This window comes from Esox lucius, chromosome 1 (genome assembly GCF_011004845.1).
Source record: "Esox lucius isolate fEsoLuc1 chromosome 1, fEsoLuc1.pri, whole genome shotgun sequence".
Taxonomy (NCBI): Eukaryota; Metazoa; Chordata; class Actinopteri; order Esociformes; family Esocidae; genus Esox; species Esox lucius.
In genome coordinates this window covers 22,356,967-22,383,605 of record NC_047569.1, presented here as the reverse complement: position 1 = coordinate 22,383,605, position 26,639 = coordinate 22,356,967, and the positions used below count along the sequence as shown (strand labels likewise).

General features: G+C 42.1%; 1 protein-coding gene across 1 annotated transcript in view; it reads right to left on the bottom strand.

The window, feature by feature from the left end:
• Positions 1-734: 734 nt before the first annotated feature.
• Positions 735-26,639, bottom strand: part of rtn4rl1b (reticulon 4 receptor-like 1b) — a 167,517-nt gene continuing 141,612 nt past the window's right edge. Inside the window, exons 2-3 of the mRNA XM_010891631.3 lie at positions 3,950-4,401; positions 735-3,760 (exon numbers count right to left, since the gene is read on the bottom strand). Of these exons, the coding sequence (XP_010889933.1) occupies positions 2,771-3,760; positions 3,950-4,401 (1,442 nt within the window). The 3' untranslated portion in view covers positions 735-2,770. The remainder of the gene's footprint in view (positions 3,761-3,949; positions 4,402-26,639) is intronic.

Below are 26,639 nucleotides of genomic sequence, written 5' to 3'. Positions count from 1 at the left end.
GGACTAGATGGACCTAGAGTCCATTGATATTAGATACTAGAGCCAGTCATCAATTTAAATGCTATTTACAGCCAACCTTAACAAAATATATATTAAAAACATTTAATTGGGGATCAATTTCCATTATGGAGAGAGGGGCAGGGATGAGGAAATAGAATGGATGTTTTAAAGTCCCATTAATAAAAATAATGAGCCTGAATATCAAGAGATTTGCTGTGACACACTCATAAATAGCCTTAGTGCCCTTGATATGATTTATTAAACTGCAGTGTTTCACTGAGTTTGTACTGTAAATGCAAAATGTAACAGTAAATGTACAGTAAATGTAATATACTGTGGAGTTTTATCAGCTTTTCTTTTCTTTAGGCCAGTTTCTCAGAAATGACATACTGTATTTTCTTATGTGTTTGTTGCATTTATACAAAGCCAAACGTTTAAGCCAGGAAGTTTGTAAAAGGCTGTCAGTTTAGCCAGTGTCTGATGAGGGGAAACAGATTGCAAAGTAGAGCAAAGACTGTGGGAAAACCATGGAGGAAAACGGCAAACTTGCTGACAGAGACAATTTCAGCTTTAAATGAATAATAAAGAGCAAGAAAAGAGGAGGGAGGATCAAGGCTGACTCCCCCTTTCTTCCGTGGCTATTGGAAAACCTTTTGTACCACAGTGTAAGAATTCCAAAAAAAACACACGCAGTCATTTTTAACATAAGAAGATAGATAGATTGTAATATCTTTATAAACATTTTGTACTGTTCTTTGATAAGGACTTATTGAACTGTTGAATTATGGCAAAGACAAGAGATAGATGGGGTACATTAGAAGAATAGAAACTTAATTGTGCACTTTTTATCATCAGACAGAAGGATGTAACAAAAAAGAAAATAAAAAATAGATTTTTAGTAAACATTATGAAACGGTAAATGAATTTAAAGAAAGATACTCCCCTCATCAAGGGAGCAGAAACCCTGTTATCATTGTTGAAGTCATTAATATTGTTATTGTCATAATAATAAATGATTAATATAAGAACTGCAGTAAGTTAGTCCTCTTATTGTACTTGTTATTCGTTCAGTTCACATCATTATTATTACAAACCACAGCCAACTGATCGCTGTATTTTCTGGAGGCACCAAAGCTCCAGTAGTCCAGGGGAATATCAGTTATGTGGAAGTTTGTCTGTCCATTGTCCTGTTAAACACCCCTGCTACTTCAGAAGCCATTATCTTGATCTTGGATCTTCAGGTCCATTAACAAGAACATCAATACATTTAGAGAGGCATTTCAGCAGTTTAGCAGGTCCATGTTTTGCCATGCTTGGTTCAAAATCTTTTTAAATCTTTAATTTCATTACAGAAGTCATTTAAGGTACTCATATTGTTTTCATTTTCTCTCAGCTGTTGTTGGGCAGTTGATTTTCTAAGATGTCCATTGATTAGGAAAATATAATTCTTCCTCAGTCTCAATGAGTGATGACCGCACTGGAGTGTTCAGTTCAGAGAAGCCCCATGCCTTACTGGGACAAAGAGGAGACTCTGTTCCCATTGGACTCCTTTTCAGGGTTCTCTTCATGTCTTGGCAAAATCAACAACATTTCCGATAAGAAATAGACAGATTCCATCATGTTCAACCTGTCTTCTCCTGGGACACACCCATGGGGGGAGTTGGGAGTCGACCTCAGTCCCGTTCACCTCCACAGAGAATTAGCAGCTTGGGTATATAAGCTTAATATGAACTTCAGTAAAGCATGTAAAAAATGAAATGAAGCCAATAGAAAGACACAAATCAGACATAGGAGTAGAGCAATGTGTGGAAATGGTAGAATAACCGTAAAGTATGTTCAATATGTATCTTGGGAACAACTATACCTGATCATGGAGCAGAAGTTAACTTGCTAAACTTTATTAGCTGGAGCTGGATGGTCTGACATATTCTAACGCCCCATTACTTCTGCTGAAATGTTAGCATTGATGGAATTAGGACTGGATGTTTCCTGATTATCTCCCTGTTGATGTGCTATACCTCAGATACATCTGACCAATTCGATGCAGCTACTGGCATCTGACGGAATCCAAAACATTTGGCAAATAATGTGAAACATAAAATTGAGCTAGACCTCCCTTGAGGGTTTCTTTGACAATGTCCTATGCTTTCAAATCCTCCACCCTACCCTCCAATAAGGATTTACAAACTGGACACTTGCCATTAAAGCTAGATCGAACCCTTCTTCCTTAAAGCTTGCCTGTCTCATAGCTTGCTGAATGTTTCTGGCCTGTGGTGGACCAGCCGTCCGAGACACTACCTCCAGTGTACCTATGCTGCAGCATGGGTTCAGTTCTGACGTACCAATGTTTCAGTAGAGTTTCTGTGTTTCCCACTTCCTGCTCTGTCAACCCCAGAGAGACCCGCCCACCCCCAGGAAAGGTCAAAGTGGATGTGACCAACAGAACTGGAGATGACCGTGTAATGGCAGCGGTGGCAGTGCAAGCCTCTTCTTCACCCCTCATCTTTACTCACACAGTCTTTCAGCATTTCATGTTCAATGTTTTGAAGGTCTATTTCTGAGACTAAACAGCAAAGCTCCCTACACAATGTTTTACACAAACACACACGCGCACACACCCGCATGCGCACGCACACGCGCGCACACAAAGTACCTAAACACATTAACATAACGTAAAGTACAACCACACAGGCCTTGTTGTTGTGTAGGAGCTGGAGCGGGTCTGAGGACTGTGTTGTTATGTAGCCAGTATCTCTTCCCAGCCTCTTGGTCAGCGAGGAATATAGGCAATGGTCATAGGCAAAAAGGCTCCCACTATGATGTACAGATACTGTAAGGGTTGGGACAACGCGGCCTTGTTGTTGGCTTGTTGTACCCCACTAGGGGGGCGAACAGTGGTCCGGGGAGGGCACTTGTGCTTTCTCCGTGTGACGGTGCCATCCGGGGACGTGTGGTCATATTTGCCCCCTTCAAAATCGGGCGAGGAGTACTCCTTATCTGCCATCTCCTTCAAGGTGTGCACCTCGTTCTGGCCCTTTCCCTTGCTCCCCCTGACACGCTGGCGGGTGCAGTTCCGGGCACGGCCAGGCCTCTGAGGGGGCGCCAGCCCCGGCTGTCCTCCTGATTCTTGGACCTCCCCGTTTATAGCTGGGGGTGGATGGGGAAGAGGTGCCGGCGGGGAAGGGTAGTTGAGTTCCTCGTTGTGGTGCGGCCGGTGGGAGTGAGAAGGAGGCTCCGGGGGCGGTTCCTTCTTTAGAGACACCTTATCGGTCTCTGCCCAAGAGTTGGTCTTGCTCTGGTGCAGGGACTCGGAGCCGGAGCAGTTGGGGAAGTCTTCCTTGCGGAGCTGCTTGAGGTCCTTCCCAGCCAGCTGTGCCGGGGCCTGGCAGCCAACGGACGAAGTGGAACCTCGGAAGCGCTTGAGCCAGTCCCAGAGCGACAGGGCCTTGCAGTCACACTCCCAGGGGTTGTCGTTGAGGCGCAGGTACTCCAGGGCGGGCAGCAGGGCCAGGCATTCTCCGGACAGCTCGGTCAGGGAGTTGTTGAACAGGTAGAGGGTGGTGAGGCGTCGCAGGTCGTGGAAGGCCAGGCGGTCCACCCATTGCAGTTGGTTGTGGTGCAGCAGGAGACGGTCCAGGGCCCCCAGACCGCGGAAGGTGTTCTGGTGCAGCGACCACAGACGGTTGCCGTGCAAGAACAGGTGGCTCAGGTTGTGCAGATCAACAAAGATGTCGTCCTGCAGGAACTCTAGGTGATTATCCTGTGAACAGCCAAACGGCAAAACGGACAGGTTACACTCTGCACCTACAAGACACGGGGCCACTATATAGTACAAAACGCTACAGCCCTTTACATGTTTTATTTTTTTTTTTCATATACAAATGTCAAACGCAGCATTGTTTCAGATTACTCTGAGGCCCAATGAGGCCTGGTGGCCAGTCTGCTTTACCTGTAGGTAGAGATACTGCAGGTTACGTAGACCCTGGAAGATGTTGGTGGGCAGAGCACTGAGCCCACAGCGGTAAAGGTGCAGCGCGTGGAGACGGCCCAAACCATGGAAGGTGTCTGCGGCCAGGGAGCGCAGGTGGCGGTTGTCCCCCAGGTCCAGCTCCTCCAGCTGAACGAAGCCGTGGAAGGTGGACGGCTCGATGTAGGTTATGTTGTTGGAGTAGATCCACAGCGTGACGGTGGTGGGGCTGAAGTGACCTCGCAGCAGCCGATGGATCTTGTTGTTCTGCAGGAAGATGCGCTCGCTGTGCGCCGGGATGCCTTCCGGGACGGACAGGAAGTTGTGTGCCTGGCAGCTGACTGTGCTGGGCGCCGTGTAGCAGATACAGTGATGTGGACAGGACCAGGAGAGATCCAGACCACAGAGAACCAGCAGGAACTCAAGCCCGCAGCCTAGAGAGGAAAGATATTGAGGAAAGAGGGGAGAGGGAGAGTGAATTAGAGGTGTAGCCATTTAAACTAGATTTGATTCTAAATTGAAAATCGGCCATTTGACTTTGATGTCGAATTCAACACTTGAAAGGTAGGAAGAATCCTTTTTGGAATATAGTTTCTGAGGATGTCAAGAAGGAGGAGTTGGAGGAAGATGAGAAACACTGTAAGTGGAATCAAAGTGATAAAGGAGTGAGATATTGACTAGACATAGGGATGATAAAGGAGCTATAGAGACAGGTCAGGAGTAAACAGCGTGAGGGATGATGTAGGGGAGCTGGAGAGAGAGAGACTGTCAGCTATATTTATATTGGAGAGAAAAACATATAGCAGCCTGATAGATGGCCTATCCCAAGTGACCTGTTGCTATCATAGATCTTCTGGCTTCACTTTGTGGCATTGTGCCTTTAAGAGATTCTGTTGCTATCGAGCCACTCAATACAAGAGGGGACACAAGCATGTATCTCCTGCACACCGCTAGATTTCAGTTGTCCAATATTTCCTTTAAGGCTGTTGGTATTACATTAATGGATTATGTTCATTGGCATCCATTTTTTTGACGACACTAATCACAACGTTACTGAAAAGAACCATGCAAATTTGTATCTGCAGGAAGCACAGACGCTTTTAAACACACAGCACTGAACATTGTTGAAGACCATTACACCAGCCAGCTTTATCAAAAAGCTATGTAGAATATTTATTGAAGATATCTCTTCCTTACTGTCACAGAATTACATGCCTTTTAAGCTGCACTCTTAAGCAAAATGTTGATATGCCAGGTAACTAGCTACTTACCCTCAATGTAATAATGAATGCTCAGTAAAATGATGTTAACATAGAGACATCCAGGCTCCCTGCTGTTTCATGATATGGCTCTCATGGCTCCATAGTGTTTGACTTAACCCTTGAATTATCTACAGAGTGATCTAACCAATGGAAGAAAGCAGGCATCTTAACTCCCGTAATGAGAGTTCCTGTTTGACAGTGGTGGCTGTGTTCCTTTCAATTTATTATTCAAGGCATCATGGCTCTGATTCACTCTTCCTGATCGATACACTTCTCTTGCCTCTGAACTCGCTGCTACCTAATCCGAGGGCTGCTATACTGGAATTCAGGAGCAGGGAATTTATCTCTTTCAAGAAACAGTATGGTGTATTTACCTGAATATTCTCCCCAAAACTGTGTCTAAGCTGTGACATTCATCGTCTGACTTGAGTGACCTTTCCCGGTAATTCTCGGTGTGTCTGGTGTGCTGACGGACATGGGGAAGACGAGCCATCCGCCATGCATCACCTTAACCGAGCAGGACATGTAATCCTGTTTGTCAAGTGACCGCAGCCAGGTGACATCCACATAACCGCGCATCCCCCAAGTCCACCAGGAAACACGTTGCCCAGTGCAGGGCCCTTTAACGGTCAGAACAACCAGGCTGGAGTACTGTGTGTTAGACTATTTTAAGTATGGGAGCACAAAGTATACATACTCACTCAATTGTCATTGTTTGTGGACAACACAGTGCATTGTAAGGAAAGCCGTTCACAGCTTGCGTAGAGTCAGTACACAAGGGCATTTGGTGCCATAGCGCTGGAGGGGAGAAGGACACTTGCACTTTGGTCAGAGTCCTGCCCACTTTAACAGCACGGTGGCAACATGTCCGGACATGTTTGATGGTTCACTGACCAGGGACACGCGTCCCACAGTCATATATCCATCCTCGCAGGATAGCACTACACCTGGAGCTTTCACAATGCCAAGAGGAATGGCCAGGAGGAAAACAAGATGATCACAAGTACAGTATAAGTACTTCCAGATAACTACTGAGGGGATGTTGTCCTTTCCATCTCTGAATGTTTTTACATTGTTGTAAGTGAAAACCTCCCCAACAAACACTGGTTACTTAATTCCACATCAAATACTTTTTGTTTGTTCATTTCTCTTTTCTCCACATTTATAGATTTATAGATATTTATTGAAAATGACATCTTGTGTTTGGGTAAATCAGTGGAAACATACCGAATTACTCCCAGGAAAATAAAGGTTTGGAGAATCTATCAAATAAATAAATGGAATCTAACAGTAAACAGCATAAACTGTTTGAGAAATATTTCAATTAATCAGCAGCCTATTTGAAAAACAGTTTTACATTCATGTTATTTACATCTTCCCTATTTACCTATTTGGATTGCCCATTTCAATTACACTCTATACTGTACTACACAGCATTGGCAGTTATCTCCTAACACAAACAGCACTGTTCATACTAGAATTTCACCCTGCTCTGGTTCTCTAGACTACATAGCTTTCAGATAAACATGTTTTGGCAGTGCTGTAAACAATGTGAAAATGTGATTTCCCTGCATTTATATTTCCACCTATGAGGTCTTTTGAAAATTGTGACAATTATTATACTGCCTTTTTTGTGTAATAGCTGATTCACTGAATTAAATGAGTGGAATTATAGCAGGTTCAGGTGGGATATAATTTTGCACACTTAATAATGTCACAATGTGATCCGACTGTAATAGACCATTTAAAATATTTTCATTACTTTATGTTCCTATCAAATGATTTTTCATCTGGTTGAAGGGTTGAGCTCTAAATCATCTGTCAATCAGGGAGTAGTATGTTAATATCTTCAAATGTATATACTAATGCCCACACACCCTAAGCCTTTCAACAGCCAAATAGGCTAACAGAAATATAAATCGTTAAACATTAATTTGTGAGTTATTTTCATTAAGTAAACAGTGATTCGTCAGATGATTTAAAAATAACATTACAAAGACTACATGGGGGCTTTAAGAAAAACGATGTCATTCTGTGAATCATTAAGTTGCTCAGGTAGAATGGTTTCCTTATCTATTCCACTATCCATCCAGTGCCTCAGCCTTTTATCTCTCACAGCTGCCATCACACTCAGCCATGTGATTAGAATATATTTTTCCAGGCCTTGCTCTATCTTCATTCACAATTTGCTTCATGCATGTCTGTAATAGAATTAGGTTTCATCATCAGCTACTGGAAAATTATTACGAGAGCTGTCGAGAAAGAGCGAGGGACAGAGAGAGAGGGACAGGGAGACGGAGAAAGATAAATGCTAATCAAGTTGGACACCATAAAGATCCCTCCTGTCCCCTATACGCATCTTTGTCGTCTCTTCACTCCCCTCCCCTCCCCTTTCCCCTCTACATCATCTCTACCCCTTCACTCCCCTCCCCTTTCCCCTCTACATCATCTCTACCCCTTCACTCCCCTCCCCTTTCCCCTCTACATCATCTCTACCCCTTCACTCCCCTCCCCTTTCCCCTCTACATCATCTCTACCCCTTCACACCCCTCCCCTTTCCCCTCTACATCATCTCTACCCCTTCACTCCCCTCCCCTTTCCCCTCTACATCATCTCTACCCCTTCACTCCCCTCCCCTTTCCCCTCTACATCATCTCTACCCCTTCACTCCCCTCCCCTTTCCCCTCTACATCATCTCTACCCCTTCACACCCCTCCCCTTTCCCCTCTACATCATCTCTAACCCTTCTCTCCCCTCCCCTTTCCCCTCTACATCATCTCTACCCCTTCATTCCCCCCTTCTGCAGCACAGAACCCAGTCATTTATTCTTTACTCAGCTTCATCTATTTTAGCTCCCACTATCTTATCCCGTTTCTCTATCAATGCCTTTGATTAAGTGTGTAGAACAAAAAACAGTTCAGTGGAGTGGCTAAAAATGTGTCCCCTCCCATAACATCCTCCTCTTAGACCCCGATCGGTTTCTGTTTGGCATCACTCCTCTCCTGTAGCACAGGGAGACGAGAGCCGTTGATTTAGCCGCTTAGCAGCTTAAAATAACCCCTAAGCTTGTCTGTGTGTCTGTGTGTCCGTGTCTCCAGCGTTAGTGACTGGTGGGAACGCTCCACCCTCGCCCTGCTTTCAGCACCACTCAGGGCAGCTTGGTGAGGCACACTGACATGGTATGGTGGATGTCTCACCTGCTGGCAAAGCACCAGCACCAGCACCAGCACCAGCACCAGCACCAGCATCAGCACCAGCACCAGCCACGCCACTAGAAAACACAGCCTTTAAAAAAGAAAATGTGACCATTTCCAAGATAATTTTTTGCTAATTCTGACAACATGGAAATATAATCGACTTCCAGTATGAGCCTCTGAACCTCATTTAATCCTGAATACATCACCTGGGGGAAAATGAGGCTGACAGCAGTGATACGGTCAGCGAGTTGAGAAATGACTATTATTAGCAGTTCTACTGACAGAGAGATTGATTCTATATAAACGAGAGAGATCATGACATCACCAAATAAAAATTAAGAAAGCGAATGTGTCATCATAATAATCACACTATTTGTTCGCACAGAAAGCCATTAAGCCTTAAATTGTATTATAAATAAAAAAGGGAGAAGTATGCATTTGTCTGAAGCCAACAAAGAAAGAAAATTATGCAGGAGCAGCACAATGTCACCCTGCTCTACCAAGGTTTTCCAGTATAATAACTTTGACCTGCTGTACGATAGCAATGTTGGTTTATTATGTTTTACATGTTTGACATTTAGCAGAAGCTATTAAAAGTGATTTACAGGTAGTGAATTCATGTTAAGTCAAACAATCACACAACCCAGTACTAAGTACATTTCACTGATGTAAGTATTGTTCATCAAACAATGTGTTTTTTAAGGGTTAGAACCTAATCAAACCATCTAACTATTACTCTAAAAAGGACAATGGACTTTTGCAGTCTTCTGCTAATAAAATAATGCTTCTACAACAAATTGGTATGACCAAGCAGTACGATCACAGCACACAGTGCTAATAAGGATGTTTAGCACACAATCTTTTGTACAAAACTTTAGTATATAATTTGGATTAATGTATTTATTAAATAGGCCTACTGTATGAATTATTATCGCATCTTTATGTCTAAGATGAATACAAACATAAATTCACCAGCATAACTTTAAACGTCATAGTCATTTGACAGAGGTAACACATTGTCCATTGATCAACACAGCACTATATGATATAAAACAGGACCTAACAGCAACACAAAGTTCTAGGATCATGTCAATATTACACAAGTAGAATGCAGACATGTAATAGATCTCTCCCTCTCTCTCTCTTTGTCTGTCTGTCTTTCTGTCTCTCACTCTGAGAGAGATCTATTGCCTGTGTGCAGTCCTGATTTCGTTAACCATTAACTTATTTGTGTTGTATCGACACAAGCCTTAAACTACCAGTAGAAGAGTGATTGTGTCCAACCTGGCCTGCTGTAATGTTGGACACCTACTGACCAAACAGAAGTTCATAGCAAATAAAGATATAAAATCGGCCACCGCATTAATGAAATTACTGGTTTATTAATTAAGCCAAAGTATAAAAGCATAGCTTGATTAAAAAATTAAATGGAATGGGAATAATGTTAGTGTGAAGAATGTCCATCTAAAGAGTAGGAATTATGCTGATTGAGAATGTTTGAATCTTCAACAAACTCCCTAAAATAATGGAATACAAAAAATGTGCTTAACTTTCTGTTTTCTATCATGCCAAATTCTATTTTGAACGATGCTGTTTACAACAACAGAAAGATAAGGTCACATGTAATAACTATTAAAGTATTTACAGAATATAGCATGGATTCTCAAACACAATTGCAATTTTTAAAAGGTGAATAGCTTAACAGCTTGTGACAGTCTTACATGGAAAATATGACTCAATTCCCTTCTAAACAAAGTCAAAGAAAACTGTTTTAAGTCATTGACTTTTAAAGTTCATATTACTCAGCTATGGAGACTAGACAAATCTACAGCAATATCTCATACACTAGCGGCACCAGGGGTTTTTGACTGGGGGTGCTAAAACAGGCTGGGTAGAGGCCAGGGAGTGCTTGTCACTGGGGCACCAATCACTCACATACTGCTGTTTGGACTTGAGTGACTTGTGTCTCACCGAAGAACCAACTCTACAATTGCACGGTTCCTTCACAGGGAGTTTCGCCCCAGCCTGGAGTCGCCAATGATTTCATCGCAATAACACCCAATGGATTTGGAAGAGTTGAAGATTACAAAAACCCTTCTTCCTAAGCATCCACATCAAGCCTTTCTACCTTTTTGCTACGACAGTGCGCATTAGACCGTTGCGTTAACTGGAAATCTCAAAAGACTATCAGAGTGATTGTGTGATCTTTGTCTGTTTCGGAGTAGTAAATATTTTCCTTCAAATATTTCCTAAAATGCATGCTGTACAGGTCATGGACAAAAAAATTATATCAAACACTAGTGCATCTCTTCGGACCCAGATGTATCTTTTAGTAAAACGTTGATTGTGTGCTTGTATTACTGTTGTAACATCTCTGTCCTCTGAAACATTAAAAACATGTCCGATAAACCTTTCCCATAGGAGGTAAACCTTTCGCTTAAAACATTTGGGGTGGACACGTCTTCTGTGTCCTTCATGGCTCCACAGCATAATCTTGATTTCCTATAGAGAATTTGGTATATGACATTATTATACATTTAACTGAAACAGAATCAATTGCAAATTACCCTCCAAAAGAATCTGATATATGGTTCTATTTAAAGCTGGGAATTGGGTTGGGTTCTCTAAGACATTTATTTGTCTTTCAGTTGAGTTTTAATATAACATTGTACTGAAAACAACGGCAAATCAAATGTATTATTATTACTAATAGTAAGAACATCATAGGTGTGGACACAGAGAAAAGTAAATATGCCTTTAAAATGCCTATTGGAATGCAACAAACTAAAGCAAGTTCTAAAATATATATTTTCTTATGTAGCAACACAGCAACTTCTGATGCCAACTGTCACCCCCCCTCCAAATCCCACCCTCCTACCCACCCCAGGCCTGTCACTCTCACTAGTTGATGATGACAGATGCTGTTGATAGCTCGTTACAAAGGAGAATGATTTAACAGCCCACTAATGGTCCTGAAGGTTGACCTCATGACCCTGCGGTCACCCAGTCCCTTTATTCCATGCCATCACCAAGGGGGAAATAGATAAATAAATGAAGAAAATAAAATGGCTTGGGTCCCTAGACAGACAGTGAGAAGTGACTGCGTAGAATATCAATGAAACACAGTTCACACTGAATTTGCCCTCATGAATAACACATCTCTACTAATAGGAAGGGATCAGTCCGTCTGTCTCTCCTCACACCTCTCCTGCTATTACATTGGACAAAAGTCAATTTCCTGTTTTCCTCCAAGGACCCCTGATAAGTGTCCCTGACTATTGCCTGACCATAAATAACGCCACAGCTCTTTTTCTGCCTAAAGAGTTTTATATTCATGCCCTTAGATACATATGGCTTTGGACCACGTTAACAATGGCAAAAAATTATTGAGTGGGTCCTATTCAAATGCTGAAGAAATTAGGAAACTTTAACAGCGTATCATAATTATGATTTTATGATGCAGTGAATTATTTTTTCAATTTAAACAAAAATATTAGAACAAAAATGTGGCAGGTGCTAACATTGGTAACATGCTTATTTTGAGGTATAACCACTACTTTTCCATTGCTGTCAGAAATTATACATCAATTCCACAATGAAACTTTAATTCCCTAGGATGAGAAATGGTCTTTAAGAGTCAGAGCTATCTTAGGTAGAACACGACCGACCCAGCTGTGCTCCCAGATCCTCTCCCCACGTTGCTTTACACTAATGCAGTCAGGACTGACTCTGAGGACTACTACTGAAGCACTGACCAGACGATGAAGAAAACACTAATTCCAGCACTCACATACCTTTAGCTCTCTGTGATCTGGAGACTCGATCCAAGTGGCTGTTTGAATAATCTCTGTAATTTACACCCAGCATCTCAAGGATAGATAAGGTAACACCTACAGTAGAAATCATCACATCCATAATGTGTGAATGAGATGCACAGCACTGAATAACGGACTGATTACAGGAATGGAGGGACTGGGGGCAGATGAAAAAGCTAATGCACTTTATACTAAATTAGAATGCATTAATGATGTTACTGTGGTTCTCCCTACATACGGACCCGACGAGAATGAAGGAGAAAGGAGTGGGACCCGGGCCAGTTCTCTGTAGTAACGCCCACCAAGGAGGACAGTAATGTAGAACCTCTGGGCATCATTACAGAAGCCTTTGTTTTCTGATCAATGCGGTATATGATGAATACGCTAATCGTGGCCCACACACCGGACGACATGCTTTACGCTCCAGTAAGTTCCTTCATTCGTCACTCCCACTCCGAGAGAGGCCTGACACCGTGAGGTTTCTCCCCAAGGAAAGCCAACGCTTTGACCGGGGCCCGAAGAACTCTGTACGATGCAATGTGTGGTGAGTTAGAGTGCCATTTGAAATGCTCCCCGTGGCGTGCTGCAACTGTGTGGGAGGCCTGAAGGACAGACAGGCACATTGCTCTCTGCCAAGCCGCGTCACAGCCAAATGGACCAGCATGAATGGATCATCATGAAATCAAATCAAAGTTTATTGGTAACTTACACAAAATGGCAGATGTTATGGCAGGTGTGGCGAAATGCTTAGTCAATGTGGTCTAGGATGTGGAAACAGAGCGACCGTGTCTCTCAAACAGCTCTCTCACTCTCATTGATTCTTGTCTCTGTAAAGTGCTTTTTATATAATGACTGCTTGATACTGGAGTGCAGTGGGGAAGCAATGAGGCTCTCTCGACCAATAAAATATCCCTTTAGAGTTGCTATCTGGAGCAAGGAGGGGAGAAAGGATGAGAATGGGAGACGGAGGAAGGGATATATTGTAGACAGCAAAAACAGGTACACAGCTCAGCTGAAATCGAGGCATCTCTGACTGAGCAAAGGCCTGATGGAGATCACAATGAGAGCTCTGCTTCTCCACACATAAACAAATGAAGAGAGAGAGAGAGATCATGAAGAAGCAAGAGAGGGAGAAGAGATGAAAGAGAGAGACGACAATGACAAAAGAGATGGATTTTCAAGTAGAGAAATCAGAGGAGTCTAAAAATAATGGCGCTAAACAAGCCAGCAAGCATGTAGGGAATAAAAAGAAGGATTTGTGGCAGAATGTGCACTTGAATAAAGCAACTGCTCATAGTTATTAAGATGGAATTTAAAGGTGCAAGGACACGGAAACAGAGGCGGGCCGGCTGAGCCAAGCACATCTGTGTAATACCTGCAATTTAATTAACACAGTCTAATGGATGCCACGTAGCTGGAAGTTCTAGTCACATATTTGATTCATATTATATTCCCATGCCCATTTCCCTAGTTCAAGGTTTTAGTGAACTTCCACATGACTCAGTGGGCAAGGTCATGTGTGAGAGTACAGCTGCAACATTCTACTAGCCAACTACATTCACTTACCATGATTCTATAAAGCTCAATTATTCAAACACATTGCGATTCCTGTGACGGTGTCGCACTGGAACAGGTAAGTGGAAATGCATGGCTCAATCTGGCCATCTGACCTCTACAGAGTATATATAGTATGTAGTTCATGAATTTCCTACAAAGTTATAATATTAAATTAAATTCCTATTCCTTCTTCCACTAGTGTGCATTTCAGAGGCTAATAATTGGGTTTGAGTGTTGGGAGTTAATGGCATAGCGGCAGCTCTGTCCCTTTAGAGGGTCATAGTATAGGGTTCGGTCTGAGTCGTGATGGGGACAGAAATGGGACCACTGGACATAGAAATGTAATCAGACCCAGACAGATGTCTTCAATTGTCCGTACCTTCACTAGAGGGCTGAGGTTTTTTTTCTGACAATGTGACCTCAGTTACCTGACTAGAAAATACATGAAGATTGGACCCCATTGTCGCACCTCAGATGATGTAATTAGATACATTGAAGCATTTTCAGGAGCTCTCTGTCTACAAAAACAAAGAAGAAATCTCGACTTTGCTCATCCAACTTAAGCTACACTTGAAATTCTGAAAACATTACTGCATTGTCCCATGATTACTGTAGCTGTGAACTGAAACAGTCTTTATGGACACTTGTTCTAGTTAGCAAAAACGTACAGCTATATTCAATAGCTGTATATTACTGTGAATGAGGTACTGTGTCAAAGTTCTCTGATGTTGACAGTCGGCAGTATTGCTACTTTCCCATACGCAACAGGAATATATTGTAATATATCATTACAAAATGGACTCTATGTGTGTTTCTTTCAATGACAGATATCAAAATATATACGTATATGTACATATGGACATTTAAATATGTCTACACAAATATATTGAAATGTTATAGTTTTGGCCACATTCATAAATTTCCACATATATGTTTATATTTTAAAATATAAGGGAAGTAAATACATTTACACATGACAATCTGGATAGAGAGGTTTATGGAGTGTATTTTACAATTGTATTTCCCCTATACATTTAAATGTATTACATTTTTTCATATATTTTATAAATATATTAAACCAATATATTTAAAAATGTTTCTGTTTTATTGTAACATATTCCAACATATTATTTTTGCATATGGGTTGTCACATCATCAAAGGCAGCTAACCTAGAATCTGACCTAAGACAATGGACTTGGACCTAGTTAGACTCTATTTACTGTATGTGGGAGTGGGGATGTTGGCCAAACAACGCAGTAGCTTTAGGGCCGTTTCTGGCCTCCAGCCCAGTCAGCTTGAATACTAAGCATAATGTGACTGGCCTGTGAGCAATTTACTCTTTGAATAAACAATGTCTTCAACATTAATCATTTACAAGGCACCAGTAACCATGTAGCCTATGTTACACATCACACACATACAGTATTACCAAGCCTGGGTCTCTGCAGCAAATGTGAAAAAGAAATGCAAATGAAAGAAATAGAATAAATAAAATAGAAAATGCAACAAATGTACTTTCTGAATGTATTGACAATAGAGACATTTTCAGTACCAGTAGCGGGTTGATTTGCGTGGTTACAGTGTTTTGGGTCTATGTCTATATGGCCAGGGGTAGCAGGGGATTGGTAGAAAACAGCAACTGTACCAGAACACAGTACCAGATCACAGTACCAGCCAAAGGTTTGGACACACTTGCTCCTTCACTTGACTGGTACTGTATGTGAAGTGTGTGATCAATTGATATTGATAATCTTTCATGTGGCAGCCTCGTTCAACAGTCTTATGGCCTGAGGGTATAGATGGGCAGATTTCTGCCACTTTAAAGATTGGATGATTTAAATAAAGTCTTACCTACTGTACACAACATAACGCCAATCAGGTGGAGCGATTCAATCCACACACTCTGGAGCATAATGACAGGACGTTCCATCCTCCTCTTTTACTGCTCCCTGCTTCACACAGTTCCCTCCCTTAAAAAGCCTTAAAATACCTGGCTGCTAGCTGCTTAAATAGATGCATGGTTATACAGCTGCCTCCTTGCATACAAACCATTCATGCGGCCTAGATTTTACAGATAAATTATTCAGTGCAGGTGAGTTTGGTGCTCTGAGCCTGAAATGTTCTTAAAAGACACACACAGTGTTCATCATGAGCACACACAAGTGAGTTTGCACACACACACATACACACACGCAGACGCACACCATAATACTTTGCATGTATACAGCCTATTGCACAATCCACACACAAAGAGTGGTAAACAACAACATATTGTTGCTCATTAGGGAGGGCGATAGCTAGAAGAGAAGGGAGTGGGCTGACTAAGAGAAGAGCACAGCATAGCAGAGCCATTACTGGAAGAGGAGAGGGCTGAAACATAACCTAGAGGAGAGGGCTGAAACATAACCTAGAGGAGAGGGCTGAAACATAACCTAGAGGAGAGGGCTGAAACATAACCTAGAGGAGAGGGCTGAAACATAACCTAGAGGAGAGGGCTGAAACATAACCTAGAGGAGAGGGCTGAAACATAACCTAGAGGAGAGGGCTGAAACATAACCTAGAGAGAGGTGGCCAAGTCTCAGAAAAACATGCAAACATACTGTACATAGAACACACAGTCAGACACACTAAGCCAATGTACTGGCCACAGCAATTAGAGAAAAATATACAAAATGCCCACTCTGGGGGAGCCTTGCCCACAAATTCCCCTGGACCGGGAAATGTAAACAAGTTTCAAATATAAAAATAAATAAACTGTTGTTGTTTACATACGCTGTTTCAATTACTCACAACAAACTGTGTAGACTGTGTAGGGTACATAGCATGTGTCAATCCATCCGTTCATTCATCAGCACATACTGTTATTACCATGAAAATGTTAAAGGGGCACCATTCCTTAGCAGGGCAGACAGAGTCCATACAGACAGAGTCCACACAGGCAGACAGAGTCCATACAGACAGACAGTGTCCATACAGACAGAGTCCATACAGACAGAGTCCATACAGACAGAGTCCACACAGGCAGACAGAGTTCATACAGACAGACAGTGTCCATACAGACAGAGTCCATACAGACAGACAGAGTCAACACAGGCAGATAGAGTCCATACAGACAGACAGTGTCCATACAGACAGAGTCCATACAGACAGACAGAGTCCACACAGGCAGACAGAGTCCATACAGACAGACAGAGTCCATACAGACAGACAGAGTCCATACAGACAGAGTCCATACAGACAGACAGAGTCCACACAGGCACACAGAGTCCACACAGGCAGTCAGAGTCCATACAGACAGACAGTGTCCATACAGACAGAGTCCATACAGACAGACAGAGTCCATACAGACAGAGTCCATACAGACAGGCAGTGTCCATACAGACAGAGTCCATACAGACAGACAGACTCCACACAGGCAGACAGAGTCCATACAGACAGAGTCCATACAGAGTCCATTCAGACAGACAGAGTCCACACAGGCAGACTGAGTCCATACAGACAGACAGAGTCCATACAGACAGATGAGTACATACTTACAGAGTCCATATGTGAGAAAGCATGTCTTTTCCTAAAGGTATACATGTATTTTAGTTCTATTCTCTTGTTTAGAAACACAACACAGAGAAGTGGTACTTCGTTATCTTGTGCTATAAGAGGTACCGTATCACAAACATTTGAAGAGGGCCCCATACAACCTGATAAGTGTCTGTGTGTGGAACCAAGCTATCAAGAGGGGACACTATACCAGGCCCTATAAGGTTAAGATGTAGAATACACATATATGATTGGAAGACAGCCAGATAGTGAAGGGGACGTGTTGAAGGTTTAGTCAAGTATAAGACAGATATATTTGGGGAAGCACAAAGACAGCTAGAAAGACCAAGAAGAGAGAGATGGAAAGAAGGCTGAACATCTAAGACAGACATGTACTATGTTTTGTGAATAAACAACAAACATCTAAGACAGACATGTACTATGTTTTGTAAATAAACAACAAACATCTAAGACAGACATGTACTATGTTTTGTGAATAAACAACACATATCTAAGACAGACATGTACTATGTTTTGTGAATAAACAACAAACATCTAAGACAGACATGTACTATGTTTTGTGAATAAACAACAAACATCTAAGACAGACATGTACTATGTTTTGTGAATAAACAACAAACATCTAAGACAGACATGTACTATGTTTTGTGAATAAACAACAAGGAATGCTTCTCCCCCTGACTTGGGTCCATTATTATTCTGCAAAAGAGACAGAAATCAACACATACTAACAGACAGAGTACATACAGAGTCCATACAAACAGACAGAATGAGTACATACATACAGAGTCCATACAAACAGACAGAGTACATACAGGTCATACATGAAATTAATTTGATATATACATACACCCATACACACAGTGCCACACAGAATTATGCATACTAATGCATACTTTGTTCTGTCTGAGGCAAGGATTGAATACCGGTTGCCCACATGGCAGTCTGTGTCTCTAATGCTATTTAACAGTGGGAAGTTAGTCAGTCAGTTCTGTCAGTCAATCAGTCAGTCAGTCAGTTCTTTTAGTCAGTCAATCAGTTAGTTAGTCAGTTCTTTTAGTCAGTCAATCAGTCAGTCAGTCAGTTCTTTTAGTCAGTCAATCAGTTAGTCAGTCAGTTCTTTTAGTCAGTCAATCAGTCAGTCAGTCAGTTCTTTTAGTCAGTCAATCAGTCAGTCAGTCAGTTCTTTTAGTCAGTCAATCAGTCAGTCAGTCAGTCAGTCAGTTCTTTTAGTCAGTCAGTCGCTCAGTCAGTTCTTTTAGTCAGTCAATCAGTTAGTCAGTCAGTTCTGTCAGTCAATCAGTCAGTCTGTCAGTTCTGTCAGTCAATCAGTCCGTCAATCAAAAATTACATTGTTGTTTTTTAGCTTGATCTTATGCTCAAAAGATCATATGAATCTAACCTTTAATTGAGTGAAATTCATCAGTAAATAACATCAGCATTCATCAGTTCAAAAACATGCATTGTTTCACATTTATTGGCTTCCCTTCATTTAAGACGGTATGTACCATCTCATTGCCAAATGTTCAGAAAATACCTCAATGTCATCAATCAAGGACTGTCAATGTCTGTGGTACACATTTTTCAATAATTAATTAACAATAAATAATTATTTCTCACTCAAAAGATTAGACTCCTCTAATTTCCATAAGATCAAGCTGATTAGCAACAACAATTTTTTGTTCATATTTACCTAGGGGGCCAGCAATTCTGGAGATCACTGTACATACATACATAGCTATATGTTTCTTTGAATATGGGAAAGAAAGGATAGAAAAAAGAGGAGGAGAGAGGATGGATCTTGCTAGAATGTCAATTAATTAACTGTAGCAAGTCTTCGCTTATCATTAAACATTTACGAGGCCACTAAACTGACAATCTCACAACACACACACATTATTTTCCATTTCCCTTATTGTTTTCAATCCTTTTCTATTCACTCTTTGCCTGACTGTTTTGTCTCCATTCATTCTGACTTGGGTCTCATATTGCTTTGGCTTTCAAATGAAGAGTGAAGATCATCTTCTCATTCTTCCAATTCTCAGCGCATTACAGCATCTGTCCTTGAGTGCCAGTTCTCCTCTGTCTCTCTTTACCCTCCCCACTCAGGCTGCCTGCATTCTAGCCAATGATCTCCCCCTGTCTTTTCTGGGTGGTTAGTCACTGCATCCACATGACAAATACTCAGCTCTCATCTTCACTTCCCAACCTGTTCTAGGCAGAAAGGACAACATGTGTAGGCTGCTGCTTATGTGCAAAATGTTGATTGTGTTCCCAGTTTCTCTCTAACTTTGGAGTCTTTGTTATCCCATATCCCCCCCCCCCAGCCCCCCCGCAACACACACATACACACGTCACTTCCCCCACGCTGTTTATTCCACTGTGTTTTTGTAGCCTTCTCGATATAGGCAGCTTCTCTGGATAAAACACAGTTCCTGACTGGTGGTGATTAAAGGGGGTCTCGTCTGCCTGTTTGAGATAGTACAGCAGCTTATGGGATTCACTGAGAGAGGCACCACTCTGCGGACCCCCACACACTATACACACTATACACACTTCAAAGTTCTCTCCACCATCAAGCCTTCAAAAGCTTCATCCAATAATGTCTTTCTTATTACTTAGAGCAAGACTCCCAGTTTTTATAGAAAAAAAGAGGGATCTGAGGATCAAGACAAATCACTTGAATGCTTTTCTTAGACATAATGCTGAACATTTTATTATTGCACAAGAGGGGCGTCTTCAGCTAACTGCTAACTGTTTTATATTTTGACTTCCAAATCTTTGAGCCCTCTAACGGTGGGTAGAGGAGAACCACAAGGTTATTTGTGTGTACAACCTCATCACCTCCAGTCCTCACTGGACCTCTCTCCTCCCAGCTGGCTTATTTAGCATTCAGCTCCTCACAGTGTGTGATTTCTCCCAATCCTCTCTCACCCTGTGCTCTGTGGCTGGACCATTTTTTTCCCACAGTGATGACGAGGGACAAATTTTCCTGCTTGTATTGACTTCCCTTGAAGTCCCTTGAACTGTCTGGCACCGAGGCATTAGAGGGCGGGGAATGTGACCCTGTTATAGGGATGAGTCAATAGCTTGCTCATGCTCTGCTGCCATCCCGATGGGATTCATCACGCTGAGCCTGGCTTTGACGTGAGTGGGCTCAGCACTGACGTGATCTTTCCGTCCAATTCTGCCACCCACGGCCGTGTGCGTTAGGAAGGACCTTGGTTGGCTATCCCAGACCTGGTCTTATGGTAGTTAGTTAGCGGTCTTTTGATGTCACTTCTATGGTTTGTTGGCTGGTTTTTGCAAAGTGGATGGACTATTTCCTGCCCTGTTGGCTGTCGATGGGTATTTATATACAGTGCCACCATGTCTACATTTATGATTGTATGTTATTCATTCATGTCTTCTTTTAATGTGTTACTGATTAATTAATAGCATAATGGCAGCTATAATATTGATTACAAACACCTGCATGTGTCCTATGAACACCCACAAGAATGTGACTTAAAGTGTTTTGACATGATAGCCAGATGAAGACAGCTTGATTGTTGAAATGTTAGTATAAATAAATTCTTGCTCAGAAACCTTTAAAGACTGTGAGGCTTTGCATCGTATTCTTTTTTACCTTAACAAAATCAGGTTCAGTTGCTGTTTTTGTTTCACCTAAGAAAGCCCATTGACATTCACTCAATTTACACAACCAATACACGACCACAGTGTCAATTTCTGAACATTCAGCAACAAAAAGCCAAATGACATTTATAGGTGGCATTTAATGCTTTATTGGACAGGAAGGTGGGAATAAATAGAGGAGAGAGTTTATGCTGAAAGTGCAGTAGAACAGATTCAAGCCCACACTGCACCATTACATGTGCACCAGAGGAAACGGCTTTAGACCACTGGACCAGACCAGCGGCCATTATGAAGGCCTTTTCAAACAAATTATATTTCAATGCATTTGATTGATTGATGTATTAGATTTGAAACCTATTCAAGCAACCATGTGATGATACGGAAGATCTCTTGTCGATTCAACATTATAATAAAATAGGCTTCTGATCATGAGGCAAGATGATGAAATCAGATTCCCCTGTGTGACTCTGCTTGTCTCCTTGAAAACAGATTAAAAAAAAAGGAAAGTCAAGGATGAAGTGTCCAAGAGAGAGACGGGTTTGTTTACACTAGAAAGTATGAGCAGAATTTCAGAGAGAAAAGGCGGGGGAATGTTCAAGCACCAGCAGAGAGCGGAGTGGCTAAGGGGAATGAGCTGAAAAGATAATGCCTTGAATTTTGTGTGTCTGTGTCATGCAGGACTCCTTCACACAAGATTGACTTAGCCTCGTAAAGCGCCTGTGCCTTGCATATCTCCACACTGGGGCTATTATCACATACCCATGTGCCCTTCCACTGCCACCAGCCCTGTAACCCCCACTCTCTTTCCTTCCATCCCTCGCTCCACCACAGCCTTCCTCCTTCTCTCCTCTCCACCCCTGCCCCCTTGCTATAGGCCCGGCTCCCATAGGTGACAGGCTGAGCGGGGGAGCGGGACGGCAAAGCCCAAACTCAAACACGCTTTGTGGAAATGATTCTTTTCTGATGGGCTCTTGTGCACTTGGCTCAGTGCTGGGGGTTAGGGCACACCCCCTTCCATCCCCTGAACGAGAGCAGCAGCTGTGACTATACAGAAAGAGGAGTGAGATGAGAAGGAGAATTAGAGCGGTAGAGAGAAGTGTTTCTCAACTGAGAAGAGAGATGCGGTGCAGTCTGGAATACAAGATAAAGAGAGCTCATTAATACCTGAGTGGGTAACAGCATATTCTGTCATTAGCTTATGTAACACGTCAACATTTTATCATTACGAAAGGAGTAGATAATAGAGCAGAAACATGTTTCTAAGTCCTCCTTTCTCCTAATGGAAATGTCCAGAGCACACTCTTCTCCATGCTTAGTAGTAATAGTAGGGCAGTTACAGTGACATGAATGTGTGAGCTAGTTTCTGCTTGGGGTATATATTACAGCTAAGTAGAGCTGGAAAAGCAGAGACTTTTAACCATAAGTGAATCAAATATGTCAAAAGAAACCTTTGATTGTATGATTTTCCCAGGTTTCCTCTATATTTTTCATATACAATATGTATACATGTGCCTTGACAGTATCATGCAGGTATTACCATATCACCGTAAGATACTGGTGAAGGATATTGCTTTTATACTGTTATCTGGCGTTTATCGGAACATCGTTCCACCTTTTTGAACTGACGTCAGGATATACCACATATTTTCCGTTATTCACAATCCAACTATTTATCATAAATAAAACAAGGACCATTATCATTTACACATGCTAGCTTGTAGGTGATGGTATTTTGGAAAGGTGAAAGGTCAGCCTGCATTATTATCTCACAGCACACACTCAGCTGTTCATTATGCAGTATGAGCACACAATCGGCCAACTGCATGGGCAGGATGGCCTGGCCTAGTCGCTTCTCTAGGCCAAGAATCATAAGATGCTTCTATCTATTTTGTACTCACACCCTGTATGTTTGTTATCACATTCCACTCATTATACATACAGACTTTTCATAATACTGTGTGTTAAGCCATTCTATCTTCAATAAGTCTAGTAAGGTATTATTCAAGTTATTAATGTTCCCATGTCTAGAATCAGGCACAAGTATCTGATGGAGGTATCAGACACATAGTGTCCAATATGAATTGCAGCTCCAGCTTCAAGAGGATTGGAATTAGTCAACTTTTAGCTGTACCCCGCGGATCACTATGAGGATCACCCCGCAGATCACCATGAGGATCACCATGAGGAACACCATGAGGATCACCATGAGGATCACCATGAGGAATACCATGACAAACCCCATGAGCAACACCATGAGGATCACCATGAGGAACACCATGAGGAACACCATGAGGATCACCATGAACAACACCATGAGGATCACCATGAGGATCACAATGAGGAACACCATGAGGATCACCATGAAGAACACCATGAGGATCACCATAAGGAACACCATGAGGATCACAATGAACAACACCATGAGGATCACCATGAACAACACCATGAGGATCACCATAAGGAACACCATGAGGATCACCATGAGGATCACCATGAACAACACCGTGAACAACACCATGAGGATCAGCATGAGGATCACAATGAGGAACACCATGAGGATCACCATGAACAACACCATGAGGATCACCATAAGGAACACCATGAGGATCACCATGAGTGACACCATGAGGATCACCATGAGGATCTCCATGAGGATCTCCATAAGGATCTCCATGAGGAATGATGTTACTAATCCAAGAGTGGCCTACTGCATTTGCATGATAACCAAGGTTGATGCAGATCATCCCTGTACTGTCTAAATCCTAAATCCTACTCTCCTGCTTGGAAGTAATTACCCCCATTCTACACTGACCATCACAGGAGATTTGAGCCAAGTTCTACCCTGATACACATGAGTAGTGAAATGTCCAACAAGACCTGATATAGTCCTGGACTCTGTCTACAGCACTATTAAATGGACATACACCAGTGTCACTCAGCCCCTTGGGAAACTCAGAGCATGTGATGCTTCATCTCATCCCTTCATAGAGACACACACTTTAATTAGCAAACGCCTGTTAAAGTTACAGTGCGGAAATGGCCTGACAACACCGAGGTGGAGCTGAAGAAATGCTTTGACACTGCAGATCGGGACATATTCATGGACTGCAATGGGGACATTAATGACTACACTGACAGGGTCACATCATACATCAACACATATTAGGTAATCTGCATTCAATCTAAAGGTTTCTATCACACTGCAATGACAGGCCGCGCTTCAGTGATGAGCTTAGGAGCCTCTGTTGTGAAAAGGGCCTAAGATCCCTCAACAGGGAGGACAAGAAAGAGAGACATCCGGAATGATGTCTGCCAAACACACGTTTGGAGTCAGGCTGGGAAAGGGAGGTTCTAGTAAAGACAGTTTGGAAAGGCCAAAGCCCCACATTGAACCAAAGCCCCACATTGCTGCTGTGGACCAGGCACTGTTCAACAAACTTAACTCGACTGCAGATATGACTCACAAACGCCTTTCAATCAGTAGGTCACTTCACTACTCTCCATCGAGGCAGGTATCCATTAAATCTCCCACTCCCTTTAACCCTCCCTCCCTCCCTCCCGAACATTCACTTCTCTCCCACCTGTCTTCTGTCAAGTTACACAGTTTTACACAGAGTCTTATTGTAAACAGAGATGAGTCCTGGTACCGCGGAGAAGCAGGCGATCTGGCGTAATCAAAATAACCAGTGGTCGTCAGGATCCAACTATCAGTTTCCACAGTTAACTAAATTGCTGCTCTGTACTGCACTCAAAACCCTCAGAATGTGATCATCAACAGACTGTCTGAGTGACTTGGGAAGGGTGAGGGGCTGCTTTGGGATTGGCTAAGGGAGAACTCTGTTCGTTTTAGGGCTCAGGTTGGTAGCCTGAGGCTGCTCAGTCTTTTCTTCTGGAGTGACATACAGACATGGTGTTTGAAAGTATAATTCTAGGACAGATTCTGTACCGCAGTAAAAAAAAAAAAAAAATCTCCCCCAGAGACTAATGACACTAGAGACATAGAGATGGAGGGGGAAATGTGCAGAAAAGCTGTTCACTGGAGATGAAGAACGTCCTATTAAGTGGAGCAGATTTCTCTTCTCTCTCTCACTCTTTGACATTGACTTTTTTGTAACTCTGATGTGAATTCATTCAGTGGATTTCTTCAGTTAGAAGTGACAAAACAGAAAGTGAAAGCATATTTTTCCTATCGAAATAACTGCTGTGGGGCAGCAGTGTCAGAGGGGATTTAAGCCATGGAACAAGCTGCATATTATTAGAGCTATTTTAAAGAGTGAAGATTAAATCCATCCAGTCATCAATTGAACACGAGGTCCATTCGACATTTGACAATAATACCCAATTCCTCCAAATTGGAGTTGTGCCGCAGTCCACCTGACCCTCAGAGATGGGCAATGATGTTATGACCCAAATCACACGCTATTCCCTATCCAGTGCACTATATTTGGCCAAGGCAATATTACAACCATAAAAAATGGCAAGTTAGCATTTGGGACACAGTTAAAAAAGTTATAATGTAATTCTGTTCAAGTGCTTTTAAAAGCAACTATAAGTGCTTGTTGTCTATGCTTGGTCACAGGTGACTGAGATAGTTTAACCGGATTGCTTTCAAATTGAAAATAGACATTGATTCTGGATTTTCCACACCTCAGGTGTTAGTCAGATGGCTTCTGATTGCAATGTTTTTTGTCTTACCGAACCACATTTCTAGTTTCTAGGAGTTGGTCCAAATTGAGATGTTTTCCTGTTGGGTCTCAGACAGCCCAGAAGAAAAACTGGATTTTATTGTAGTATTACTGTATTGAAACAATAGCCTTTACTGTACTGTTTTGTAGTCATACTGTAGTATTTACAGTGCAATTTTTGCCCGTAACATAAGTATTTAGCAAACTCTATACTATTTAAGGGATCCTATAGTATACTATACTTATACATACCATATATATATATATCACCATGAGGAACATATACATATATATTAGCGCTGTCAAAATGAATGCGGTAATGCATGCAATTAATTTTAAAAAAATTGCGCCGTATTTTTTTTCCCCCCGTTAACATATTTTTCTTTTTTTGAGACTCAGAACCATAGTTAGTGCTTAACTTGAGCGGGAGCTGTCACTTATTCATTTGCATCAATATATGAGTAACTTCATTTGGCACTTGACTTCTGCTGGAGTGGTCCAGAGCGCTTCAAACAAGCTTTTTTTTAATATAACAATGTAGAGTAGCCTACGCATTCATGCCATGAATCGTTTCTACTGGCCCCTTGTCTGTGAATCCTGACATTAAGTGGAGCGCTTAAGCCCCATGCACACTGCCCGCTCGCTACAAAAAGGCACGCTCCCATTCATTTCTAACTAGAGCCAGCGAATCACGGCGACAGTGGGCGAAGCTACACTCAGAGATAAAATCTGGATGAGAAACTTATTGCGGTGTCCGTTTCCCCATTATTTATAATTCTAAAAATGTATGCATGGAAGGTTTCAGAGATCGCTGGGATCAGTGAGTGGTACGCGCATGTAAAATGCGATAAATTGCTATTTGAACATTGACAAATTATTGACTTTGCATCATGTTGTCAACCAGTCAAATTAGGAAGACACACTTTTAGCATGGTAATTAATGTTGTTGCTAGCCTAAACTAGA